This window comes from Xiphophorus hellerii, chromosome 3 (genome assembly GCF_003331165.1).
Source record: "Xiphophorus hellerii strain 12219 chromosome 3, Xiphophorus_hellerii-4.1, whole genome shotgun sequence".
Classification (NCBI taxonomy): Eukaryota; Metazoa; Chordata; class Actinopteri; order Cyprinodontiformes; family Poeciliidae; genus Xiphophorus; species Xiphophorus hellerii.
In genome coordinates, this window is record NC_045674.1 from 311,542 (window position 1) to 338,136 (window position 26,595).

Consider the following 26,595-nt stretch of genomic DNA (forward strand, 5'->3'; position numbering starts at 1 on the left):
TTCTTTCTTTCATTTTTTATTTTTGTGAGGTGACCTTATGTGCCCTGAAAGCAACTTAGAAATAAACTATATTATTATTATTATAGATACTTACTCTGCTACAAACAAGGGCGTTGCCATGGTTACGGCTTCACATGGCGACTTCCTGGTATTTATACCAATTAATATGTATTTATGGAGGCGACAGGCGGAGCAGCAGCTGCTCCGTTTCCCCCAAATCAGGATTTCTAAAGGTGAGCAGGTCTGATCGCAGCTCGGCTTCATACATCTGGAGCTTTTTGTGCGCCACACTTTTTCAATTTGTTATTTGTTTCATTTCCTTTATTTAAGCAGGTAAACCCCGTTGGGATCTCGATCTCATTTTCAACAGGGACCTGGGCAGAAGTCTGCAATACAGCAACCTGGTTACAAAATCAAACTAATTAAAACATATGCACAAGTGTAAAACAATAGAAAACAATGTAAAAGCAGTGACACTGTTTAATAAAATCTCACTGCCTGTTTTTAAGAAGAAATAAATCCAATGAATTCAGTTCTGACATCTTGACTTCAGACTGGAGCTGATTCAGGCTGAATGTTTTCTTCCCCTTTTCACTTTTCTAAATTTGTCCTACGCCAAGTTTTAGTGTGAAAACCGAACAGTGTTTTATACATGAGGCCCCTGGTCCAGATTTACTTACTGGAAACTTTTATAAACACTTTAGGGAAGAAGTAAAATATTACCACATCAAGTTTTTACAGAAATTAAAAAAAAAATCATATTATACCTACTACAATAAAACAGACCAAGTTGTGCTTTGTCTGGTGAGGGACCACACAAAGCACAACTCAAAGACCCCAATGATGAACAAAAACTTTGGATTTGGTGTTCCCTCGCCCGGACGTGGGTCACCAGGGCCCCACCCCAGAGCCAGGCCTGGAGGGAGGGCACAATGGTGAGGGCCTGGTGGCCAGGCTTTTACCCATGGAGCCTGGCCGGCTCAGCCCGAAGAGGAGACATGGGCCCCCCACCTATGAGAGGGTCAAAGGGGTCGGGTGCAGTGTGTTATGGGTGGCGACCGAGGGACACAGCGTCTGCCTTCAAGCGGGCGCTGTGCCGGTCCATCGTGGTGAAGAGAGAGCTGAGCCAAAAAGCGAAGCTCTCGATTTACCGGTCGATCTACGTTCCCACCCTCATCTATGGTCATGAGCTTTGGGTCGTGACCGAAAGAACGAGATCGCGGATACAAGCGACCGAAATGGGTTTTCTCAGTAGGATGTCTGGGCTCTCCCTTAGAGAGAAGCTCAGTCATCTGGGAGGGACTCAGAGTAGAGCCGCTGCTCCTTCACATCGAGAGGAGCCAGTTGAGGAGCATCTGGTCAGGATGCCTCCTGGACGCCTCCCTGGTGAGGAGTTCAGGTCCCACCAGGAGGAGGGGAAGACCGGGTCACCCTGGAGGGACGATGTTCCTCTGCTGGGAACGCCTTGGGATTCCCCTGGAGGAGCTGGAAGAAGAGGCTGGAGAGGGAAGTCTAGGCCTCCCTTCTGAAGCTGCTACCCCGCAACCTGACCCCGGATTGGACGGACGGACGGATGGATTAAAACAGATTTATTGAGAAAATGTATTATGCTCAGAAATTCAAATTATAAATTACTAAGATACAAATTTACCAAACAGCAACAATATGAGACCTGATCGAATATAGGGACATGATCAATAATGATCAATAATGATATAGGGACAATATATAAAAAATCAATTGAAAGGTTAAAAACTCTACATTTCAACTAAAGAAACTAAAATGCTAATAAATGGCTTTAATATCGATGACAATAAATCCTCATTCTGTGAAGGTGATGCAGAAACGATAAATCTTGTCTTCTATGAATGCAATCAAACCAAATCATTTTGGAATTGCTTAGAAATGTGGATCAAATTGAAAATTGCTCTTCCTAAACAAAACAATAGAACTCTGTTGTAATATTTTCTGGCAACATTTTTTATTCATAAACAAAGATTGCTGAGATCATCCCCAGTTTTGAACTTTTTTCTATCTGAATTCCAGTTATATTTGAAATCTCTGAAATGTATTGAATCATATGAATACCTGACTGGAATATTAATGGAATTGCCCATCAATGCATGTTGCTAATTTAGTGATTATGTTATTGATTTATACTTTCTTTATCAATATTACTTTGTATTTGCATTTCTAAATCTGCCTCTACAAAGTTGCACTATTGTAATTGCCATACTTGTTTGTGCTTACTTTGTTTAAATAAAGATATCTCTAATTTAGTTTTGTCTAGTCATTATTTGCTTTTAAGATATCTATCATTTAATTTTCACTAATCCAAACTACATATCTCCCATCCTATAATGTTAAAACTGTTTGCCATAGAGGAGCAGAAAGTGAGATAAGAGTAATCTACCGAGCTATGCTAGCGCTTCTGCATGCTAATAGCATCAGGCTAGTGTCTTTCTATATATAGTTGAATTTATTCAAGATAAATAGCCTTTGTATATTATCTTATACACCCCTGGTCCTTAATTGATGAATTATCATAGCAGTGTAATAATTAATTTAAGTCATGGTTTTCAGAAACACAAAGTGATGTTTTTATTTTATTTATCCTACCAGGCTGAACATGCTATCTGCCAAAACATGCTACGCCTCGCGCTCTCTCCGTCCTTCGCCTCCCCTGGAAATATAATATAAAAAGATTTGATTGGCAGCTCAGTGGGGGGGAAGATCCCTGAATATAATTATAAAAATCAACTAACAGCAAGTGATTAAAAGTAAAAAGTAAATTTTTTTAACTTTATTTACAAATAAATAAAAAGTAAATAATTATTTATTTGTCTCCCTTAGGAATCAGTGAGGCGTGAAATCCTTCAGATTGTGAGGAGTCTTCACAAAGACGCTAGCCTGACGCTGTTAGCATGCAGTAGCGCTAGCATAGCTCAGTGGCACAACTTACTCACTTAGAGCGCTAGCTTGTGATGATAGTTGCACAATTAACCACTTAACATTAATAACGTTAACATGGAGATAAATAGCTAATATGTTAGATAGATATTTCACTTACATCTCCTCTGTTGCTGCCAGAAGTCAGTGTTGTAGTCAAGACCACCTAACCTGACACCGAGACAAGACCAAGACCAGCGCCCCGCGCTACATGGTACAATAAAATATGAAATATGATCAAAATTGCTTTTTAAATTGATCTGAAAGATTCCCATTCCCATAAAACCACCTAGATCAGGGGTGGGCAATCCTGGTCCTCGAGGGCCGGTGTCCTGCAACTCTTAGATGTCTCCCTGGTCCAACACACCTGAATCCAACAGCTGAATCACCTCCTAAGTGCAGTCAAGTTCTCCAGAGTCCTGCTAACGACCTCATTATTTGACTCAGGTGTGTTGAAGTAGAGATGCATCTAAAAGTTGCAGGACACCGGCCCTCGAGGACCAGGAGTGCCCACCCCTGACCTAGATATAAAATACTTAGAGCTGAAATAAATGTAATCAATATCATTATCAGTTCAAACTCTTTGTTCTGCTTTGCTTCCATCTCTGTGCCACAATCCTTCTCATGCCGTCCCTAACAAGGTAACGCCCTGGGCGGTTGCCCATGTTGCCCATGTCAGAAACCACCACTGTCTGCACCAAAGGTAAACACTCAACTATGAACACTGACCAAGAGCAACAAGCAACAAGCAACAAGCACCAGGCGACCCTGACTGTTCTCACCCTCCCTCATCTGCCACCAAGACAGGAGACGAGAACAACCAAAGAGCAACGAGGATGCTCTGTGTGCTCTTCCCTTCTTGTGTTTTATTTATTTGCTGATTAAATAAATATTATATAGTTAATTAAATAGAATAATAGCTACTGCAGAGTACCAGAGCTGTCGGGATCTGTGTTTTTCTGTGTATTTAGGGTTTTCTGTGTCCCTGAGTCTCCGTGTTGTCCTGTCTTCCCGTTGATTGTTTCCCAGGTGTGTCTGGTTTCTGTGATTACCCTCCCGTGTATTTAATGCCACCTGTGTGTCTGCGTCTCTGACAGGTCCTAGTCATTGTTTCGTCTGCTGTCCATTCGTAAACCCTGTTGCTACCAGTGCTGAGCCTTTGCTTTCCGCTCTGCTGTGCTGCCAAGATTTTGGACTTTGGATTGTGTTCTTCCCTAATTAAAACCATCATTTCTCACTTCAACCTGGGTCTACAGCGTTTGCTGCACCTTCACCACACCATTTCATGACAAGAGCAAAGAGCGGCTCTCAGTGAGGCTCCAGTCCTGTCGATGATAGTAAAGACTTTTGGTCACAGCGTTGTCCCATATCAGTGTCAGTCAACACCTCTGCACAATAACGCAGCGCAGTGAATTTGTTCCTGCACAGCTAGCTTAGCTAGCATCACCTCACAGAGTTTACCGTCACATTTTCTAAGTGACAGTGTGTGAACACTTTGTCCTTTATTTACAGCTTTGCATTAACTTCAGTGGCAAAGATAATAGTTTATAGTCGTTAATAAGCGATCAAAGAAAGGCTTTGATCAGTTTGCTGCAGTGGATGTGATATTTACCCAGAGTTCCCATGGTAACGGCACCAGACAGCCCAGTTTAGATTATACAAATTATATGTCAAAAGTTGGAAACTCATTTATTTTGAGTGAATCTGATGTTTTTGGATATGAGGCATAAAAACATTTTCAAATGTTTTGACATTTGCATTACAGAAAATATAAAGATCAATTTCAAATTGAAATATTTTTCTTAAGAAAATCTGCTACTGGATATATTTTATAAATTATTTGACATCGCCCAGTAAATGAATTTACTTGTTATGGATTTGTAATCCTTGATTTTAAAAACCGTGTTAATGAGTTTATTATTCTATTTTCTGTTGTTAACTGTCTGTTGTGGTAGAACAGATTTAATATTGCATATTAGGATAATCTGGATTAGCTGGATCTAGACTGAAGGCTACGGAAGCCCTTAGGGGACTTGGGGATTTTTTCTTTTGCGTTCCCTGGCAGTAATGTCCTGATCAGTTCAGGTGTTATGACTGAACACTGTAAGCCTTTCTCACGGGGCCATCATACTTTCTGCTATAATATGAGGCTTTCACCAGGTTTTTCCTTAGATGTTAATATCTCATTATGAAATATCTGAAGTTTTATATCTTTTTCTTTAGGATAGAAATGAACCAGAAACCTCTGACATAAACAGAAACTTTCCATAAGTAGGAAAGAAGAAAAAATACATCCAAACCATCTGGACTATTTCTGAGTTATTATCGCGGGTAATAAATCATCTGACAGTTCAGTGTCTGGTTGGTCTGAACGCTTAAAGGGCCGTTTCCATCCCAACCTTCACCAACAGACATAAACATGCAGTGAATGAATCCATTTTCTGTCCGTTTTTTGCACCAAAGAATTAATAACCACTGGGTTTCTTTAAATATGCATACATTTGAAATTCTAAATTGACATTTGTGACTGTATATAAAATAGACCAGCAAATATTGCAGTAAGCTTATTACAAGGGAACGCAAAAGAAAATGTTTCCCATGTCCCCTACAGGGCTCCGTAGAAGGCTTTACAGACCTTAGATAGTTATATTTATCTGTAAAGTCTCCGTAGTTTAAAAATAATTCCGAAATAATGACTTTGTGTTTGTTGTTCCAGAAAGCTGACCCATGATTCTACCGAACCTCTTCCGGTTCCAGAGGAAACCAGGAATCTGATCTGAATCACGTTTCATCACAAACTGCTGCTGTTCCCATCTCTGCCACCGGATGGCGCTGTGCTCTGACCGCACCGTGCCCCGCGGACACCACGTAACCATGGGCAACCTCACGCGCGTGCACACGTCTCTCAGAACAAACTTTGGTTGTTCGTACTTTCAAAATAAGAGGCTCTGGAACAGCGCGGGATCTCATTACTTTTTTAATGTGAATTGCTTGATTTTATATCGGCGTGACGTCACAAGCTGGAGGAAGTTGTTTGCTGTTGATCAGCTACGTGACTAAAATCCTGTTTATTGATTTTATTTCCCTCCCTGATCCAGAGAGCACGCGCTGCTAGCGCTCGTTACTGTTAAAGAAACAGCTTAACTTCCGGTCTGAGGACGCTGGGATCAGAACCAGTCCATGTTTGGACTCTTATTTTCCTAAAACTCGGAGGTCAGCACACTTCCTGTTATGTCTGGCTGTCGGGGGAGCGTGACACAGCCGCCACCCCCCGCCCCCTCCCAGACAGACGGTCTGCAGCATCACACGGAGACACACGCAGCTCAGCGCAGCCCGGAGGAGCGAGCCGAGTCCCGGTGAGTGTTGCTGGCGGAGCCCGCTGAGGGCTGGAGGGGCTGGGGGACAACTGTTGATGACTGGATGAATGTCTTTTTACCCATGTCTCTCTGTCTGTCCAGACTGCCTCTTTCTGTCCAGGCTGTCTCTTTCTGTCCAGACTGTCTCTCTCTCTCTGTCCAGGCTGTCTCTCTCTCTGTGCAGACTGTCTCTGTCTGTCCAGACTGCCTCTCTCTGTCCAGGCTGTCTCTCTCTCTGTCTAGACTGTCTCTCTGTCTGTCCAGACTGTCTCTTTCTGTCCAGACTGTCTCTCTCTGTCCAGGCTGTCTCTCTTTCTGTCCAGACTGTCTCTCTCTGTCCAGGCTGTCTCTCTCTCTGTCCAGGCTGTCTCTCTCTCTGTCCAGACTGTCTCTGTCTGTCCAGGCTGTCTCTCTCTCTGTCCAGACTGTCTCTCTCTCTGTCCAGACTGTCTCTCTGTCTGTCCAGACTGTCTCTTTCTGTCCAGACTGTCTCTCTCTGTCCAGGCTGTCTCTCTCTCTGTCCAGGCTGTCTCTCTCTCTGTCCAGGCTGTCTCTCTCTCTGTCCAGACTGTCTCTCTCTCTGTCCAGACTGTCTCTCTCTCTGTCCAGACTGTCTCTTTCTGTCCAGATTGTCTCTCTCTGTCCAGGCTGTCTCTCTCTCTGTCCAGACTGTCTCTGTCTGTCCAGACTGTCTCTCTGTCTGTCCAGACTGCCTCTCTCTGTCCAGGCTGTCTCTCTCTCTGTGCAGACTGTCTCTCTCTCTGTGCAGACTGTCTCTCTCTCTCTGTCTAGACTGTCCCTCTCTCTGTCCAGGCTGTCTCTCTCTCTGTCTAGACTGTCTCTCTGTCTGTCCAGACTGTCCCTCTCTCTGTCCAGGCTGTCTCTCTCTCTGTCCAGACTGTCTCTGTCTGTCCAGGCTGTCTCTCTCTCTGTCCAGACTGTCTCTCTGTCTGTCCAGGCTGTCTCTCTCTCTGTCCAGACTGTCTCTCTGTCTGTCCAGACTGTCTCTTTCTGTCCAGACTGTCTCTCTCTGTCCAGGCTGTCTCTCTCTCTGTCCAGACTGTCTCTGTCTGTCCAGGCTGTCTCTCTCTCTGTCTAGACTGTCTCTCTGTCTGTCCAGACTGTCTCTTTCTGTCCAGACTGTCTCTCTCTGTCCAGACTGTCTCTCTGTCTGTCCAGACTGTCTCTTTCTGTCCAGACTGTCTCTCTCTGTCCAGGCTGTCTCTCTCTCTGTGCAGACTGTCTCTGTCTGTCCAGACTGTCTCTCTCTGTCCAGGCTGTCTCTCTCTGTCCAGACTGTCTCTCTGTCTGTCCAGACTGTCTCTTTCTGTCCAGACTGTCTCTCTCTGTCCAGACTGTCTCTCTGTCTGTCCAGACTGTCTCTTTCTGTCCAGACTGTCTCTCTCTGTCCAGGCTGTCTCTCTCTCTGTGCAGACTGTCTCTCTCTGTCCAGGCTGTCTCTCTCTGTCCAGACTGTCTCTCTCTCTGTCCAGACTGTCTCTCTCTCTGTCCAGACTGTCTCTCTCTGTCCAGACTGTCTCTCTCTGTCTAGACTGTCTCTCTCTCTGTCCAGACTGTCTCTCTCTGTCCAGACTGTCTCTCTCTGTCTAGACTGTCTCTCTCTCTGTCCAGACTGTCTCTTTCTGTCCAGACTGTCTCTCTCTGTCCAGGCTGTCTCTCTCTCTGTCCAGACTGTCTCTGTCTGTCCAGGCTGTCTCTCTCTCTGTCTAGACTGTCTCTCTCTCTGTCCAGACTGTCTCTTTCTGTCCAGACTGTCTCTCTCTGTCCAGGCTGTCTCTCTCTCTGTCCAGACTGTCTCTGTCTGTCCAGACTGTCTCTTTCTGTCCAGACTGTCTCTCTCTGTCCAGGCTGTCTCTCTCTCTGTCCAGACGGTCTCTGTCTCCACTGTAACCTCAAGTGTCAGGGAGACATCAGGTCATCAATAACTGTTGATCAGACTGATGAGGTCACTAATTGATGACATCACAGGATCAGATTTGGTTCCTCTGTATGCCAGGTGTGTCCTAGTGTCTGTCCAGAGCCTCTGTGAAGGGGACCAGGAAGACACTGATGTAACAGAGATGAAGCTTCAGCTCATCTGTTTCTGATCAGCAAAGATCAATACTGTCATTAGCAGCTTCCTGCTGGCCCCCAGGGGCCCCCAGGAGTCCTAGTGGCCCTACGTTGTCTCCCTGCGTTGTCTCTCCTGTGTGTATTGTGGAGAGACAGACCGATCATGTGACGGTGTGTTTATCTGTTTAGCCTCATTGCGCCGTGTTAGCTAATATTGCAAAGACCATATCCGATGTCTGCCTGTCTTCTTCTGTCCAGCTGCATTAGAAACGGTTGATGGAAACGGCAAAATTGAGAATAATTTCCTCCGTTTCACAAACAAGCTTTTACATTTGCTTGATGCGGTTTTTGGATTTTTCCAAAAAGTTCTGATGTAGGGCATTCTCCCCTCCACTGGGGGCTCTGTGCCTTACCAGGGGATTCTAGCTAGCAACCTCTACTTCCTGATCGCTCCAGCCATGTCAACTTCTGATGAAGTTACACTTTGCGTTTCCTGGTTGATCTGCTCCAAACCAGTAGATGCTAACACGCCTAATTCACAGTTCGCTCAGGATTTGAAAGCAGGTTTTTCTTCCGTGCTAATGTTGCATTAGCATAAAAAGTACAACTTCAGAACTCTAGCAATATATTAGCCAACAGTTATGATGCTCCAGACAGTCCTTTGTGATATGAATATTTGACATGCTGATATTGCGATATACGTGCAATGCTTCGTGTGACCAGTAGGGTCCAGCAGCTGTTCTCCAGCCTCCTGAAGGTCTGCGTCAGCATCCGGAGGTTTTCTTGTTGTGATTCGGTCTGGGGTTCCACAAGGCTCTGGTCCCGGTTCTTTGTTTTTTCAGGAACCTTTAGAGTAGTATCCAGATTATTTCCAGCAAACCCGCCTGGATTGATGAAGATGTTATTAATAATACTGAACAAAATAAACTTCTCTCCACTGCTGTCTCTTAGCCCCACCCCTCCCCTTACTGAGCGGCCATGTCGGTGCTCGGCCCCGCCCCCAGCAGCGCCGACGCCTGCCTCAGCATCGTCCACAGCCTGATGTGCCACCGGCAGGGCGGTGAGAACGAGGGCTTCGCCAAGCGAGCCATCGAGAGCCTGGTGAAGAAGCTGAAGGAGAAGAAGGACGAGCTGGACTCGCTCATCACCGCCGTCACGTCCAACGGCGTCCATCCCAGCAAGTGCGTCACCATCCAGAGAACGCTGGACGGCCGGCTGCAGGTAGGATAGGGTTAGGGTTAGGGTATTGGACCGGACTGAAACCACTGCAGCCAATCAGCATCCATGTCTGCTGGTTGCTGATTGGCTGATCCAGGAGACAGGTAGTTTTAGTTTGAGCCAGGGGAAGGAGGGTTCTGGAGACGGTCAGCCAGAGATCCTCACAGCAGTAAGACCTCTCACTCTGATACAGAACACGTCTTTCTCTGCTGGTCCACCTTTAAATATGAACTGGGTTCGTTCTGTTGGGCCTCCGGGTCTCCTTTGTGGTTCTGGTTGTGACCCGGAGGCGGTTCTGACTCAGCCAGGTGCTCCGTCTGCAGCTAATGATCATGTTGGGCTGCAGCAGACTGGGTGTGGCCCAGTCCAACTGTCATTATCCCAGTAGAGACAACCGGCTGGTTCTGGTCTGCAGCCTGACAGCCAGAACCGGCCCAGAACTTCTCTAGTATCTCTGGAACCAGAACCAGATGGTTCCAGGAAGCATCAAGTCTGGTTCTGGTCCAATCTGGAATTGGGTCTCAGATGAAAAGGTTCTGATCTGTTGTGGAGCGAGTAACTGCTAATAATCATCGACTAATTTAATAATCGATTCATTGTTAACTGGAGAACAAGAGGCCAGTTACAGTCTGAACAATAAATAATAACATTTTGCATTTCAGATAGAAAACCTTCTTAATCTGCAAATCTGTTCAACCAGAAATCTTCTAATGAATGAATGAATGAATGAATGACCTTAAAATGGGACAGTCTACAACATACCTTATCCACTCAACCAGGTTTTGCTACAAATGCTAATTTCCACCTTTAGTCCTCAGTACATACAGTAATATTAAAATTCAAAATTTTAGCAGCTTCACATTCTGTAAAATGATCTCCTGTTAAGAACCTTTATTGATTAACTGATTCTTGATTAATAATCAGTAAATAATCTCCAGATTGTCCCTAAAGGAACTGTTCACTGCAGAACGTTTGATCTATGATTTACAAAAGGAACTGAATTAATTGTTTACATTTTATGTACTTGTAATATTGTGTAAAAGAAGCTTAAATGATTGAATAAAAAATCTGCAGAATGTGAAAAATAGCGTTGAGCTGCAGCTCAGATCGTTCCAGACGCCGGAGCTGATCAGAATCTCCCACTGATTCCTGGGATTCAGCTCCAACAAGCTGGAACTACAAACAATCAACTTATAATTAATGTTTTTTTAGATTAAAATTGGTTCTAATCGATAAACTGATAACATGCTTAGACTTTCATTCAGTGCTGTAGTTTGGCCTCCATCCAGCAGAAGGCGCTGCTGGTCATCCTGAAGCAGGAACAAAGATGGCAGCGTGGCCGTTTCAGAACGGCAGAGAGAAAATGCTCTTTATGTGATTCTGTTCAGAAATATAAAAACTGAACAAACTCCTGAAGTTTCACCCAAATGTTGCAGGTTGATCCGAGCTGCTCTCTCAACCACAAACCCAAATTCAATTCAAATTCTCCTCTGCCTACATCTCCCAGAATGCTCTGCGGTTCTGGATCAGGGTATCTACTGATATTGATCAGTAGATACCCTGATATTACTGATATTGATTGCGATATAAATACTTATTGATTTACTTTCCAGCTCTGCTGTTATGAAAAGAACTTCATCTCGATATCAGAGAAACTTCAAGAAAACGGCTTGGACCGATAAGATCAATCAACTATTAATGAAGTCATTAATCAATAACTGCCATCCCTACAAAACGGATCACATTAACCCCGTCTGGTCCAGAACCGTCCAAGGAAACGTTCTGGAGACATTCCAGCAGAACCAGAACCAGCTAAAGAGACCGGGCTTCAGACGTGCTGCTGGTTCTCCTGGTGTCGGTTCTGGTCAGAGGCCCGGTGTTCCCGTATCCTTAGAGACGCAGCAGCCTGGAGGAGGAGGAGGAGGAGGAGGAGGAGGAGGAGGAGGAGGAGGAGGAGGAGGAGGAGGAGGAGGAGGAGGAGGAAGGGCGGCTGGCTTGTTTTGTCTGAAACACAGGAAAGGGGCGGGACTAAGTGAAGCCAGACTGACTGAGAGAGAGAGTGTGTGTGTGTAGGTGTGTGTGTGTGTGTGTGTCATACCACAGAGTTTCCACACTGGAAGAATCTCCAGCTGATTCAAGCTGAACTTTCCAAAGATCCTGATCCAGAATGAACCGGTCCTGGTTCCTGTCCAGGCCGGGTTAGCGAGCCTCCTGGATCCAATCGGACCGTTCAGAACCAGATAATCACGACTCTGATCCTGGAGTCTGGAGACACTGAGTTTCCCTCCAGAGGATTTGTTTAGTCTGCAGCCGCCTGCCGCCCTTCACCTCCGACCAGCAACACGCTGTGACATGGCAACACGCTGCTGCCACATGGCAACACGCTGCTGCCACATGGCAACACGCTGCTGCGACATGGCAACACGCTGCTGCGACATGGCAACACGCTGCTGCCACATGGCAACACGCTGCTGCCACATGGCAACACGCTGCTGCCACATGGCAACACGCTGCTGCCACATGGCAACACGCTGCTGCGACATGGCAACACGCTGCTGCGACATGGCAACACGCTGCTGCCACATGGCAACACGCTGCTGCCACATGGCAACACGCTGCTGCGACATGGCAACACGCTGCTGCCACATGGCAACACGCTGCTGCGACATGGCAACACGCTGCTGCGACATGGCAACACGCTGCTGCGACATGGCAACAGGCTGCTGCCACATGGCAACACGCTGCTGCGACATGGCAACACGCTGCTGCGACATGGCAACACGCTGCTGCCACATGGCAACAGGCTGCTGCCACATGGCAACACGCTGCTGCGACATGGCAACAGGCTGCTGCCACATGGCAACACGCTGCTGCGACATGGCAACACGCTGCTGCGACATGGCAACACGCTGCTGCCACATGGCAACACGCTGCTGCCACATGGCAACACGCTGCTGCCACATGGCAACACGCTGCTGCGACAAGGCAACACGCTGCTGCGACAAGGCAACACGCTGCTGCGACATGGCAACACGCTGCTGCGACATGGCAACACGCTGCTGCCACATGGCAACACGCTGCTGCCACATGGCAACACGCTGCTGCGACATGGCAACACGCTGCTGCGACATGGCAACACGCTGCTGCGACATGGCAACACGCTGCTGCCACATGGCAACACGCTGCTGCGACATGGCAACACGCTGCTGCGACATGGCAACACGCTGCTGCCACATGGCAACACGCTGCTGCCACATGGCAACACGCTGCTGCCACATGTCAACAGGCTGCTGCCACATGGCAACACGCTGCTGCGACATGGCAACAGGCTGCTGCGACATGGCAACATGCTGCTGCGACATGGCAACACGCTGCTGCGACATGGCAACACGCTGCTGCGACATGGCAACACGCTGCTGCGACATGGCAACACGCTGCTGCCACATGGCAACACGCTGCTGCCACATGGCAACACGCTGCTGCCACATGTCAACAGGCTGCTGCCACATGGCAACACGCTGCTGCGACATGGCAACAGGCTGCTGCGACATGGCAACATGCTGCTGCGACATGGCAACACGCTGCTGCGACATGGCAACACGCTGCTGCGACATGGCAACACGCTGCTGCGACATGGCAACACGCTGCTGCCACATGGCAACACGCTGCTGCCACATGGCAACACGCTGCTGCCACATGGCAACACGCTGCTGCCACATGGCAACACGCTGCTGCCACATGGCAACACGCTGCTGCCACATGGCAACACGCTGCTGCGACAAGGCAACACGCTGCTGCGACATGGCAACACGCTGCTGCGACATGGCAACACGCTGCTGCGACATGGCAACATGCTGCTGCGACATGGCATGATGGCAAAGATGGACATTGTCCTCAGGTCCCTGCAGACGGGGTCGGTAGTGGCAGCAGCAGCCTGAGGTCAAACATGATGTCCTGCCTTCACCGTTTCCGTGGCAACAGTGTCTGTTCGACCAGCTTTGGTTTCTGGGGCGACTGCCCGGACCGAACCGTTGCTCTCTGACCTGTGGGTCTCACCTGCACAGGTAGCGGGCAGGAAGGGCTTCCCCCATGTGATCTACGCCCGGCTGTGGCGATGGCCCGACCTGCACAAGAACGAGCTGAAGCACGCCAAGTTCTGCCGCTTCGCCTTCGACCTCAAGTACGACAGCGTGTGTGTGAACCCGTACCACTACGAGAGGGTGGCGGCGCCCGCCTGCACAGGTAACACACACCTGAACCAAAAGCAGAACTGGTTCCGGTCCAGAACGGAGCTGAGGCTGAGCAGCAGCCCCCCCGCTGTCTGGATCAGAACCGGTTCTGACAGCCGTCCTCCTTCAGGTCCTCAGGCGGTGATCAAGGAGGAGTTCCTGCAGGACTGCCTGCAGCTGGACCTGCCCCCCCCCTCTGACCCGTACGCCCAGCCCCGCCCCCTCACCATGTATCCCAGCATGCCTCTGTCTCCGCCAGGTGAGCGCCGCCACCACCCTGCCGAGACGTCCTCGCCCGCTCCCCGGCGTCTCACTCTGCTTCATCTCCTGCAGGACGGACGTCCGTGACGCCCGCCGCTCTGGGCGCCGCCGAGGCTCCGGAAGGCCCCGCCCTCCTGCAGGTGGCCCCGCCCATTCAGCCAGAGGGCCGCACCTCACCCCCCGTTGCCCCACAGTCCGCCACGCCGGCTCCCGCCCAGCAGAGCCCTGAGTACAGTGGGACGCCCTCACCTGGTACACCTGCTCACCTGTCCTGCCGCTCACCTGTGCTGCTGGTCGGGTCTCTCACTCTACTTTGTCTCTGCAGTCAGCTGGTCAGGTAACGGTCCTGCCCCCTACACACCTGCAGGACATCAGCACAGCGGGCGGAGCCACACTCAGCAGACGCCGTTCCATCATCACCATCAACACACACCCAACACTCACTTCTGTAAGACACCATGAGGACGAGGAAACTTTGAGCTAGTGGGTTGCAGTGGGAGCTACTGGGAGGTAGTGGAGGGTACTGGGTAGGGCTGCGGTTGCTAGCTGCTACTGAGTGGTTCTGGGTAGGACGATGGTGCTGAGTTAGTGTTTGTACCTCCAGGGTCACAGCATCACAGCACTCCTCCGTACCCACAGCCGGTCTCCAACCATCCAGGTGAGACAATCTATTCCGAACACCAACATGTCTCTATGGATGTCCTCTGTCTGCCCATCTCGCTGTGTCTGTTCTGCAGGTCCAGAGTTCTGGTGCTCCATCTCCTACTTCGAGCTGGATGTTCAGGTGGGGGAGATGTTCAAGGTCCAGTCCAGCTGTCCCCTGGTGACGGTGGACGGCTACGTGGATCCTTCAGGCGGGGATCGGTTCTGTCTGGGACAGCTGAGCAATGTCCACCGGACTGCAGCCAGCCACCGTGCCAGGTTAAAGCCCTTCCAGCAGGTCCAACCAGTCAGTTCAGTTTAGACCAGTTCAGACCAGTTTGGATCAGACTGCTTGATCCCAGTACAAAACATTTCAGACCAGTTTAAGTCGTAGCTACCAGCAGGGCCGCTGCTTGCCAGAACTCACCCATCTCTTCCTGCAGGCTCCATATCGGGCGTGGCGTCCAGCTCGAATGTCGGGGGGAGGGGGACGTCTGGATGCGTTGCCTTAGCGACCACTCCGTCTTCGTTCAGAGTTACTACCTGGACCGGGAGGCGGGCCGAGCGCCAGGTGACGGGGTTCACAAGATCTACCCTGGAGCTTACATCAAGGTCCATCACCAGTCACTTCCTGTTTCACTTTCATCACTTCCTGTTTTCTTTCACCAGCAGTCAGGTGTTTCTCCGCCTGCTCCCTGATTGGCTCTCTTCACTGTTACGCCATACTAAACAACAATCAACACTTGAACCCAAACTCATCTCACTTGTCTGTCTGTCTCACTGGTGTCCACAGGTGTTTGACCTACGCCAGTGCCACAGGCAGATGCAGCAGCAGGCAGCAGCGGCGCAGGCGGCAGCAGAGACGCAGGCAGCTGCGGTTGTCAGGGCGATGCCAGGACCCCACAGCGTGGGAGGAATCGCACCTGCTCTCAGTGAGTGTCACCTCTGTGCACCTGAACGCCTCATTAATAATGCAGCTCTAACTGGGTGTTTAGCAGGTTTCTGTGTGTGTGTGTGTAAGGGTGTGTTTGGCTCCGCCCCCAGGTGTGTGCTCTGCAGCAGGTCCAGGTGTAGATGATCTGCGCAGGCTGTGCATTGTGAGGCTGAGCTTCGTCAAAGGCTGGGGGTGCGACTACCCGAGGCAGAGCATCAAGGACACCCCCTGCTGGATGGAGGTGCACCTGCACCGGGCGCTGCAGCTGCTCGACCAGGTGCTGCACACGCTGCCACCTCGAGAGCACGCCCTCTGATCTGGACACACCTGACTACTGTCGCCCGACAACCTCCGTTCCTCTGAGAGACGCAGAGCTACGGTTTCGTTTCCATGGTAACAACCTCCAAGGGTCAGTCCAGGCAGAGATCTGGGATCAGAATCAGGAAGACTGACTTCAGATCAGCTGAAACCAAAAACCATAAAGTTCATCTATTTATTTCTATTGATTATCTACCAACGATTAATTTCTAACTGATGACATCATTTCCTGTTTAGGTTGTTTATTCAACCATGTTTTTTTTTCTTTTTACAGCTTTTTATCCCATTTTAATGTGTTTTCTACAGAAAGCTTCTATAACTCTGTGCTGTCTGTTCTCATTACAATAAACATTCCTGTCCTGCATTCTGCTGTCCTGTCTGAAGGTGGTGCTACAGACTCAAAATATACCTCAACATGAACTAATGCTCACAGTGCAAACCATCTTAGCACTACAAGCCAGAAGAAGCAACGATGAGCTTTAACACTTGGAATTCTTCAAAATTCAAAATGGCTGTGCATCGTGAGGCTTAGCCTTTAGAGGTCGTCGAACAAACACACCATTCTCATCATGCTGTGATTGTTTTCCAAACTAATGGGAAAGCTGAAGTTCCAACTGGGAAATCGAGAAGCTGCTGTGCCGCCTTGACTTCAGTATCCAACATGGCTGCCTCCCAAAGTTAAATCATGAAAGTTTTAAATATTTATTAGCCATTCTGACACTTTTTGTATTATTTAACACATAAAATTGAAAAAAATACACCATTATGATCTGTAATAATTAGCGAATTGCTGTGGTTTGGAGGCTCAAATCCAAGTTTCATTCCCAGATCCAAGATCTGGAATCCCAGATTGAAGAGAAATACAATACTGGGAAGTATTTTAGCATCAGTAGCTATCCCATTAGTAGAGTTTTGAAAGTACTGGATTGAATTCCCATTTTCTTCAGCTGGTTTCTGTCTTTTTGCTGGTCATTTTATTTCTTATTTTGCCCATGTTTTGAAGCATGCTACTCTGTTCTAATTTAATCTTTGTTTTATGTTTTTGATGGTGTATAGATGAAGAAATGTCCAGATTTGATCTGGTTAAAGGAGCTTCGAGCAGATGATAGACGTTTCAAGTTAACTCCAGGGGCTGTTGTCATGGTGTCCAGGGGTTTTATGAATAGAAGTTTGTTGTCAGTAAATATGGCGTCTATCAGGACAAAGACTTCGCGCCTACAGAGTTTAAATGTTTCATTCTCGCCTTCTCGTTGGTCGTAGTGAAGTCCCGCCTTCATAGTTTCCACCAGTTACTGATAAAACATCCACACGGTGCCTTACGACGGAGGGGCTCGTGGAACGTCGTGTCTTTGAACCAATGAGAGGATGAGTTTATTGAATGTATGAATATTCATACACTGGTGGGCGTGGTCTGATGGTGGGGGTCGGGCAGCAGCGAACATGGAGGTTTAATCGTCGTCTAATGGCCGCTGAGGAAGGAGAGCTTTACTGAATTGCTTTTACTTTATCGTTCCTAAGTTAGACTTTTTATCCACTTTGTTCGGCCTTCATTATGGAGATGAAGAAGAGAATCAGCCTGGAGCTGAGGAACCGGAGTCCCGCAGAGGTTTGTGATAAACATACAGGTGAATTACTTTGTAATTCCCAGAACAAGCAGCCAAAGGATGCAATCCGACATGATGGAAAGGTTCCGCGGGAAACAGGCGTCGCTTCCTCCGCTGTTAGCGCGGATGCAGTGGTTAGAAACCCGGCGCCGCGGCGGACCTGGAGCTCGGAGCGAGGCTCGAGTCTCCGCTGCGGTTCTCGCTCCGGTCTCCGTGGACTCCGCCGCGTGCGGAGGCTTTCGCTCACTTCTCGTGCGGTGGAAGGGGCGCCTCGCGTGAGCCGAGTTCAGCTGCGAGCTAACAGGCAAACCACCGAGATTCCGGTGCGTTTCCGAGCGGCTGGAAGCTCCCCGGGCGGGGTGCTGGCGCCGAGGCTCGGTGGTTCAGAGAAAACCAGCCTGGATGGGTTTAGTCAGTCCCGGTTACATTCGGTTAAAGGCCGCTGTTAGGAGCTCGAACTGAAACAACTCTCATTGTAACCTTCAGAGTTAAATAGTTGGATATTGTTGACACTAATGGCGCATTAGACCAGACTCCATGTTCAAAACCTTAACTGATATTTTGCTGGATATAAACCCGGACTTCGTGTTTAATTCGGGTCGTGAAAGTGCTGAAACGTGTTTCCAGGTGTTCGGATCAGTTCGGCCCAGTTTTAATCCACCATGAGTAGTTTGTCTTAGTTTTTGAATCTTTTTCGTCCGCCGTTCGCGCCCACCATGCTGCTGCAGCCCAACCTCCGGAGAACAGTTGGGTTGTGGCGGATTTTAACGCTGATGAACCGAGTTCAGGGAAACCTGGGACCGTTTGTTCCCAGACATCCAGATGGTGTTTCCTGGCTTGTTTCTCCTCTCACCGCCTCAGAGCTGCTGGTGGTCGGTGTCCGAGCGGGAGGGAGCGGCGGTCAGGGCTCCGGATGGATGGAGGAAAAAAGCTTCAGTCATTTTACCTACAGAAACATATGTTTGGATTTTAAAGCTTTATCTCAGTTTTCAACACATTCAATTGGAAAATAAAACTAAAATCTGATTTCAGAGAGCGAATTCACAGAGCGAATAATTTTACCTGTTAATGTCAGATATTTTTAATTATAACTGATTCTGGTATAAACTAATATTTATTTATTTTAAAAGCTGATGTTAAACTGACGGAAATACCCCTAGTTATGAATGAACAGCTGACAGATCCAGCCTGGTTTCAGGGTAGATTTCACCTCTTCTGTCCAGTTTCAACCCATTTTATTCATTCATTCCTAAAAAAGGCAAAACTGTCTCACCAGTTGATCAGAACAGTTCATCATTTAAATCTCGTTCTGGTGAGTCAAAGCTACAAACCTGGACCGGTTCTGTTCTCTGGACCAGGAACGAAGCCGTCACTTCAGGTCAGTCTGCCATTCCTGGCCTTTAACGTTTCCCTTCAGCTTGTTGAAGCTGGTCGACTTTCAGATAACAGCGACCCAGTTCACACCTGAGTGATCCGACCAGTTACCTGCTCAGATCAGCATCTCCACATCAAACGGACTGAGTTATTGACTATATGTCTCTAAATGACTGTCGAGATTTACTGCTGTTTTAACACCATAATCTGAGTTTATATCCAGTTTTACAAAACATAATTTTTGCTGTCAGATGTTAAATTACTTAATAATTATGAAGTTGAACATTGCAGCCACCATTAATGTAAATTTAACTGTGATGCTAATTAGTGTCACCAGGCAGTGAAAAGCTGCTCATGATCCGAATTTTATTGATGCTGTTTTTGCTCAAGACTTTAAAAATGAGTCAAAATATGTTTTTGAACAACCATTGCTTTGCATCATTATGTTTCAGATACAATTAAATACTTCACAATTCCATTGTCCCATGAGCTCCATGTCCTCTTTGTAACATAAAAATAACTTAAAATTGAATGTTAACATATATATTTATATATTTCTTGGAATCTAAGGAAATCATTTGATCATAAGTTGGATACTCAGAATTAATGCACATAAATTACTCTGTTTTATTTACAATTATTCCTCAATAATACCAGTATCACTCATTGAACTTTGTGTCGCTAAAAATGTTCAAACCAAAATTAGAATTAACTTTCAGAATTATCACAAATTATTTATTTTAATGTATCTCAAAGATATTAGTCAGCATAAATATATATTACCAATTCAGCTCAGGGTTAAGATTATTTATCGGCCCATTTCTGACTTCAGGCTCCATGCAGCAGGTGTAGTTCACACTCTGACCTCTAGATGGCATCCAAGCGCTTCTAACAGCCCCCTGAGCATGAGAGGAAGATGAACCAGGTCCAGCTGTAGAAACGAAAAAACTGATCAGCAGGTTTAATTTGCCTCTGGCAGCCATGTTGGATGCTTGGGTTGGGGACTAGTTGATCCTGCTGACTGTTCTGGCCCGGTCCTTGGCTGTGGCCCTGCCAGCGGTTCTGACCCGGTCCACCTGTCCCCAGGTGAGGGAGCTGGTGGTGGACAGCTGCCGCTCGGCGGACGGGGAGGTGGAGGGCGTGACGGAGGAGTTCTCGGCGCTGGAGGTCCTCAGCATGGTGAACGTCGGCCTCGGCTCGTTGGCCAAGCTGCCGGCGCTGCCCAAGCTCAGGAAGGTGGGTCCGGTTCCGGAGGGTTCCGGTACCGCTCCGATCCGGACTCTGACAGGGACTGTGTGTTTCAGCTGGAGGTGAGCGATAACTCCATCTCTGGAGGTCTGGACGCGCTGGCGGAGAAATGCCCCAACCTGAGCTACCTGAACCTGAGCGGCAACCACATCAAGGAGCTGAGCAGCCTGCAGCCGCTGGTAGGTTCCGACCCGGCTGCCTCTGGTAGGTTCCGACCCGGCTGCGACTGCGACCGGTTCTTAGTGGTTCGGATGTTTGCAGTAAAGTTCTGGCCGGGTTCTGTTTGAGGGTCATGTGTGCTTCTGTGAGTGTGTGCGGTTCTGTTGGACCCAGCTGACCCGGCCTGCCTCCCTGCAGCAGAACCTGAAGAACCTGAAGAGTTTGGACCTGTACAGCTGCGGCGTGACGGCGGCCGATGGTTACCGGGACGCCGTGTTCCGCCTGCTGCCGCAGGTCGTCTACCTGGACGGCTTCGACCCGGACGACAACGAGGTGCCCGAGTCCAACGGTGAGTTCCGTGTCCGGTTCGGTCCGGTGCTTCTGGTTCCGTGTGTGACGCGCTGCTCTGTCCCAGATGAGGATGATGAAGCCGGGCCGCCTGGAGACGAGGATGAGGATGAAGATGATGAGGAGGAAGGTTCTGAGGTGGGGCTGTCCTACCTGATGAAGGAGGGAATCCAGGTGAGTCTGTGACGTCACAGTCACCAGCGGGGGGCGCTGCAGCCAACGCTAACACTGTTTCTCTTTCAGGATGAGGAAGATGATGGAGACTATGTGGAGGAAGAGGAAGATGATGAGGAGGAGGAGGAAGACGGAGGTAAGTCTGAAGTAAAGATGTTCTGGTTCTGCTCAACCTCTCCGTCTGAGCGCTGTGGTTTCTTCCTCAGAGGATGATGATGCTCTGGCTCAGGGAGAGAAGAGGAAGAGGGACGCAGACGATGAAGGTGACGATGATGATGACGAGTAGAGGACACACCTGGCCCCGCCCTTTACCTGTTGACCCCTCCCCCTTCTGGGCGTGGCCTCAGAGACGTAGATGAAAAGGAAGCCCTGTTACCATGGTAACCAGATGGGAAGCTGTCTGGGTGATGATGATGATGAAGATCCTCCAGTTTTAATCATGAACAGAACCAGAACCATCACGGGTTCTGACCCAGTCCTGGTTCTGACCTGGATCAGAACCAGGACCGGTTCTGCTCCAGTGGCCCGGTTCTATCGGCCTGACCTCCCAGTGGGAGGTCGCTGCGCTCTGATTGGACGCCTCTCTGGGACTCTATTGGACTGTTCCTGTTGGCCCCGCCCCCAACCCCGCCCCTCCCTGTGTAAATAGACGTGGCGGTCCTGTAGGTTCTGGTGTCGTCTTGACTTCTTTGACCCGATTTTATTTTTTTATTCCTGTCTTGACCTGATGGTGGCGCTGTAAACGCAGAGAGTTTTTGAATAAAACCACTGAAACCAAACCGGCATGAAGCTTCTCATCCATCAGAACCAGAACCCGGTTCTGACACCTGTTGCCATGATGATTAGAGCAGGTACCGCTGGTGTCTTTAATCACTGGAGTTATCCCTACTACACCTTTTCTCCTTCCACTCAACTTTCCAGTAGTGTTGTAGTAAACCCTGGGCACAGCTAGCGCTGTTAGCTGTTCAGTCATTAAAATCCACTTTTATTGGTTCTGAGCCAGAAACTGGACCCAGTTTGATGCTTCTGGTCTAAACATTCATAATTTAAAGTTCAACTTTTTCTCCTTCCAGTTGATTATTAAACTGCAGTTCCACGGTTTCACCTGCAGAGTGCGGCGCTGTGCCACTATGACATAGCGTTGCCATGACAACCTGGCACTCAGGCGGTTCTGGTCCTTCGGCTGATTATTAGGAAATAGTGGCAGTTTATTTCTAAATTGGGTAAATTGGGTTGATCACATGACTTCCTGGTTTCACATCAGCTCCTTGTAAGGCCACACACACACACTTCACAGAGGAGACAAAGCTTCCTGTTCTCCTTATAAGGAAGAAAGAGACTAAGGCACACAGAAGCACAGAGGGAGTTTTCAGACACCGGCCCTTTAATAGCGCCCTGCCGCACCGTTACCATGACGTTGAACAAGGTTCTGGTCTGGTTCCATTAGGAGCATCCAAAACCAGAACATCACCAGAACATCACAGCTTGGTACAGTGGTGGCAGAGTTATGCTGTGGGTTGGCTCTTCAGGCCTGGCTTGGCTGAGACGCTGTGCGAAGGTCAAAGGTCATCCGGGTTGTTGGTGAGAGCGCAGCGTCTGTCCCAGTTTGACCAGCTAAATGTCCCAACAAACAAATTAGCCGCACCTGTGACCTCAAGTCGCCGTCGTTATGGAAACGGACATTAAGGAGTTTGCATTCAGTTTGAATACCACCGGGTCCAGACTGGAGCTGAGAAACTCACCGGACCAGTTTCAAGCGACCCGGTTCTGAACTGGTGCAGCTCAGGCTGCGTTCACACTCCAGAATTTGATCAAATTTAAACTTTGTTCAGGACTAAAAGTCTGAACCAGTTCAGATCCAGTGTAACTTAAACTGGTTTCAGAATGGAGACTAGTGAAACCTGCCACTCCAGACTGGAGTTTAGACTGGTTTAAACCCAGTTTAGACTAGTTTGAAACAGGCCCAGGGCAGTCTTGTTCTGGGTAATCTAAACAGTTCTGATGAGCTTCTGCTGCTTCCATTAAACAGAATCTTGATCCAACACAGCAGAACCAGAACTGCTTCACATTATCCTGAAACAATGTCCTATTAATATCCTAAATATTTAATCAGCAAGCAAAACATTTGGTTTGTAAGCTAAATATTGAGCTTCAAATTAAACATTTAGCTTCCCAACTAAATGTTTAATCAGGAATCTAAATATTTACTTTCCATCTAAATAACTTCAAACTCGTTGAGATACATATTTAGCTTTGATTGTTGATTATTTTTGACTGTTTTATATATTTAGTAGTATGATAAAGCTAACCCACAGAACTGTTGGCGTTAGCCAGCTCCTGGCTGGCGTTAGCCAGCTCCTCGCTGACGTTAGCCAGCTCCTCGCTAACATTAGCCAGCTCCTCGCTAACATTAGCCAGCTCCTCGCTGACGTTAGCCAGCTCCTCGCTAGCACCACAGTGACACTCCACACATCCAGGTTCACTTTATAGATTTTATTTTAGCACATTAACAGGTCAGAACTCTCAGCTGGCTCACATCTCAACTGAACTACATCTCCCATGATCCCCTGCAGGGTTTAAGGCCACAGGAATACATTTAGAAAATGAGCGATGGAGGCAGGAAAACGGTGAAAGGAACTTCGACCCGATGGAGTCACTTCAGGACCAGTTGGTCTCCGTTCTGGTTCCGGTCCAGTTGCAGCCTAAACCAGGCATGCTGCAGTTGGGTTCCAGTCTGGTTGTATTCTGGTTCTAGTCTGACCCGGTTTGATTCCAGTCTGATCCAGAATCAGTTTGGGTCTGAGATGATTCGGTTCTGGTCGATCCAGTCTCCGGTTCCCCTGAGTTTCCGGCTGTGAAAAAGTTTCTATCCAGAGAAAAATCCACGAGAGCTCAGTCCAACATCGTACCGATACGGAGCAGAACCAGCTGGTCCAAACAGAACCAGAACCAGTGGTGGTGTTCTGGTTTCTGTCTGTCAGAGCAGTTTGGGTCAAAGAAACTGAACCGGACAGGAGGAAGAGGCGAGTATCCTGCCTGAGGAACAGTCCTGAAGGCAGTCCAGGAGAAGGCTGGTGGACTGGATGGACTCCAGGCCATCAGCTGGAGTCAGCGGTTCTGTTAGAACCATAGAATTGATCCGCCAGTACCGACTGCTCCATAGAAACTATCAGTCCGAGGAAGAAACGCCACATGGGAGATCCGATTCAACACTCTGGATCGAACCCGATCTCCGTGGAACAAAGAACCAAAGAACTGTTAGCACATTCAGCCTGGCGGTCCGGCCGGTCCGTTTAAATCTACCTGAGAAGCAGCAGGTTCTGGTTCTGAACGGCTCGGGAGAGTCAGAACCAGCTGTTCTCAGCAGAACCTTCTAGAAAACCTGCAGGTGTGAACAGGTCAGTTCTGTTCTACAGAAAGCCAAACTAGCTAAAACTCAAATGGACCTTCTGTTCCTTCTGTGGATCCAACAGAACCTTTGGGCGGTTCTGGACGGCCGGGTTCTCCGCCCAGTGAAAACGCCACAGAGCAACAGGTAACATGCGGATGCTACAACCTAACTTGGCACAGATGTTACCTGGGCTTGCTTCTTCGAAAAAAACAAAATAACAAATAATGCCGCTGAAAAATTCAAGATGGCTGCCATCTTTCAAGATGGCCACCACTGTTGTCAATTAAATTTTTTTCACTAAAGCTGAAAATATTTATCACTGATGCATACTTTGGTGTCAAATCATGTATAAATGAACCCATATTTACTGATAATAAATTTTTTAAAATAGATTTTTCAAGATGGCCGCCATTGTGTCTTTTTGTACGAAAATCACCAATTAGATGAATGTATGTGCTGTCAAATAGCCTACGTATTTTGAGACATTAGCATCATATTTTCTTCATCTAGTATTTCAAAATGGCTGTCATGGTTGTTGGCAGTGTTGTATAGTAACGAAGTAAAAATACTTCACTACTTTACTTAAGTATATTTTGGAGTACTTCATACTTTCCTGGAGTATGAAAATTTTTGATGACTTTCACTTTTACTTCACTATATTTCCGAACTTAATTGCGTACTTTTACTCCGATACATTTTCAATGTGTGGTTTAGTTACTCGTTACAAAAAAGCGAGAGAGAGAAACGCAAGTGTTTTGACCCCACCTACTGATTAGCAAGTAGCAAGTAGGCTACCGAACAAAGTGCCTGGGCTTGTTCATCACCACCAATAGGATACTTCTTCTTCTTCTTCTTTTCTATTATGGCGGATCACAAGCAACTTTAAGGTGCATACCGCCACCTACTGTACATGAGTGTGTAGAAGCATTACTTCATATCTATTAAATTCTACTTTTTAATTTTGTATTCTTAAGATAAATAAACAATGCTTTCCTTAATTTGTGAATATCTGTTATGTTTCCTTCATTTCCTAATATACCTTTAAGATTCCATTCATGCCCCATATTTCTAACTATTCTCTTTAATTCTTCCCTTTCGAGTTCATTTGACTTACAGTTCATCAATATGTGTTCTACATTTTCTTTCTCTCCACATCTCTCACATTTATCATTATTTTTCCTCCCTATTTTATAAAGCATGTCATTTAAGTAGGTATGACCTACTCTTAATCTACTAATTATTATTTCTTCTCTTCTGTTTCGTTCATTAATGCTTCGAATTCAAACTGACTTTTGTACTTCATATAATCTTCTTCCTTTCTTATCTTCATTCCACATTTTTTGCCATTTCTTGATTTCTTTACTTTTAATTAGGATACACCTGTTTCGCCTCTCCCATTAAACACAAAGCAAGTCTCGCAATCAGTAGCAGTCACATGGAAATTCTATCTTACAAAAACTCCCCGTCCAACTTGAAGAAACACATCGAGGTAACGTCTTATGAAATGGTTATAATCCTCCTGTTTCAGTAACTATAGCTTGGTCACTAGGCACTACTGTATTGTGAAATCTTGACCATAAATGAACTTTGTTTGGCATTGTTTCAGTTCCATACGTGGTGTATTTAGCTTAGGCCTAATGTTGACTGTCGCAGGCTACCTAGACTCCTCTGTTCAAGGGGGGCAGAAGCCATAGCGATAGCAATTTAGACTAAATTTAACGAATATAGGAAAGGCATGCAAGTTCAAAACCAGGTTTACAGATGCCAATAAGCTGCATTTCCCTCCCAATTCTTTTTTTCTTTTGCATAATGACCAGTTGTGTGCACCACCTACTGACTGTAGCATTGACTGATTCACTGATTTGTGAAGTAGAGTAATCGTAACAGCTCTTTTTCTTCATGTTGGCCGCATTTTCTGTACTATTTATTTTTCTCATTTTCAGCACTGACCTTACTTGAAGGGAAAACTTAAGGCTTACAAACACTTTGTATTTTCTGTCTTGGAGGGTATACTAAGAAGCTGGTTCAGTTGTAAAGCAGGTTAAGTTAACCTTGTGCTATAGGTAAAGCACCTAATTTTCTTAACTAAATGATGCCTGCAGGTATATCTATTAGCAGGTTTAATTTTGCCTGCACTTGGTTGTGTACATTATTTTAAGTGTATTTGACAAGTTTACCAAAATCTAAAAAATGTCATTCAAACTGCATTTGCTGTGTTTTACTTTTTACTTGTACTTTTCATTATATTACTTGAGTACATCCATTTTTACAGTAATTTCCATACTTAAGTACAAGAAGTTTCAAATACTTTAAGACT

At 47.2% G+C, this 26,595-nt stretch overlaps 2 protein-coding genes and 1 long non-coding RNA gene across 6 annotated transcripts; 2 read left to right on the forward strand and 1 right to left on the reverse strand.

Annotated features, from left to right (window-relative positions):
- On the reverse strand, nt 1-26,439 carry LOC116717106 (uncharacterized). The gene is made up of 5 exons (XR_004338688.1): nt 26,427-26,439; nt 25,263-25,266; nt 14,553-14,559; nt 3,723-3,726; nt 1-141 (listed from the first exon to the last, which is right to left on the reverse strand). It is a non-coding gene; the product is annotated as an uncharacterized LOC116717106 (long non-coding RNA).
- Nucleotides 5,833-16,344, forward strand: LOC116717102 (mothers against decapentaplegic homolog 4-like). 2 transcript variants are annotated; one of them, XM_032558208.1, is made up of 11 exons: nt 5,833-6,305; nt 9,330-9,599; nt 13,661-13,838; nt 13,956-14,084; nt 14,159-14,338; nt 14,412-14,534; nt 14,691-14,744; nt 14,824-15,007; nt 15,172-15,340; nt 15,522-15,660; nt 15,750-15,958. In XM_032558208.1, exons 2-11 carry the CDS (start codon nt 9,357-9,359, stop codon nt 15,800-15,802), a joined length of 1,452 nt encoding a protein of 483 aa, XP_032414099.1. In that variant the 5' UTR covers nt 5,833-6,305; nt 9,330-9,356; the 3' UTR covers nt 15,803-15,958. The 2 variants fall into 2 exon arrangements, with proteins under 2 accessions (XP_032414099.1, XP_032414097.1); XM_032558206.1 differs by having other exon boundaries at nt 5,838-6,305; nt 15,773-16,344.
- LOC116717104 (acidic leucine-rich nuclear phosphoprotein 32 family member E-like) lies at nt 17,382-21,666 on the forward strand. Of its 3 annotated transcripts, none has more exons than XM_032558212.1 (7): nt 17,383-17,586; nt 20,045-20,194; nt 20,263-20,385; nt 20,567-20,714; nt 20,781-20,887; nt 20,957-21,023; nt 21,094-21,666. In XM_032558212.1, exons 1-7 carry the CDS (start codon nt 17,533-17,535, stop codon nt 21,171-21,173), a joined length of 729 nt encoding a protein of 242 aa, XP_032414103.1. In that variant the 5' UTR covers nt 17,383-17,532; the 3' UTR covers nt 21,174-21,666. The 3 variants fall into 3 exon arrangements, with proteins under 3 accessions (XP_032414101.1, XP_032414103.1, XP_032414102.1); XM_032558211.1 differs by having other exon boundaries at nt 17,384-17,586; nt 20,564-20,714; XM_032558210.1 differs by having other exon boundaries at nt 17,382-17,586; nt 20,564-20,887.
- Nucleotides 26,440-26,595: the final 156 nt, after the last annotated feature.

What these genes read in the sequence shown, in the direction of transcription:
- LOC116717102 (XM_032558206.1), top strand. Translation starts at nt 9,357, where the DNA reads ATGTCGGTGCTCGGCCCCGCCCCCAGCAGCGCCGACGCCTGCCTCAGC. An exon ending in CGCTGGACGGCCGGCTGCAG is followed by an intron (nt 9,600 to 13,660) that starts GTAGGATAGGGT and finishes TCACCTGCACAG; the next exon opens with GTAGCGGGCAGGAAGGGCTT. An exon ending in ACCCTGGAGCTTACATCAAG is followed by an intron (nt 15,341 to 15,521) that starts GTCCATCACCAG and finishes TGGTGTCCACAG; the next exon opens with GTGTTTGACCTACGCCAGTG.
- LOC116717104 (XM_032558210.1), top strand. Translation starts at nt 17,533, where the DNA reads ATGGAGATGAAGAAGAGAATCAGCCTGGAGCTGAGGAACCGGAGTCCC. An exon ending in CGCTGCCCAAGCTCAGGAAG is followed by an intron (nt 20,195 to 20,262) that starts GTGGGTCCGGTT and finishes TGTGTGTTTCAG; the next exon opens with CTGGAGGTGAGCGATAACTC. An exon ending in TGAGCAGCCTGCAGCCGCTG is followed by an intron (nt 20,386 to 20,563) that starts GTAGGTTCCGAC and finishes GCCTCCCTGCAG; the next exon opens with CAGAACCTGAAGAACCTGAA.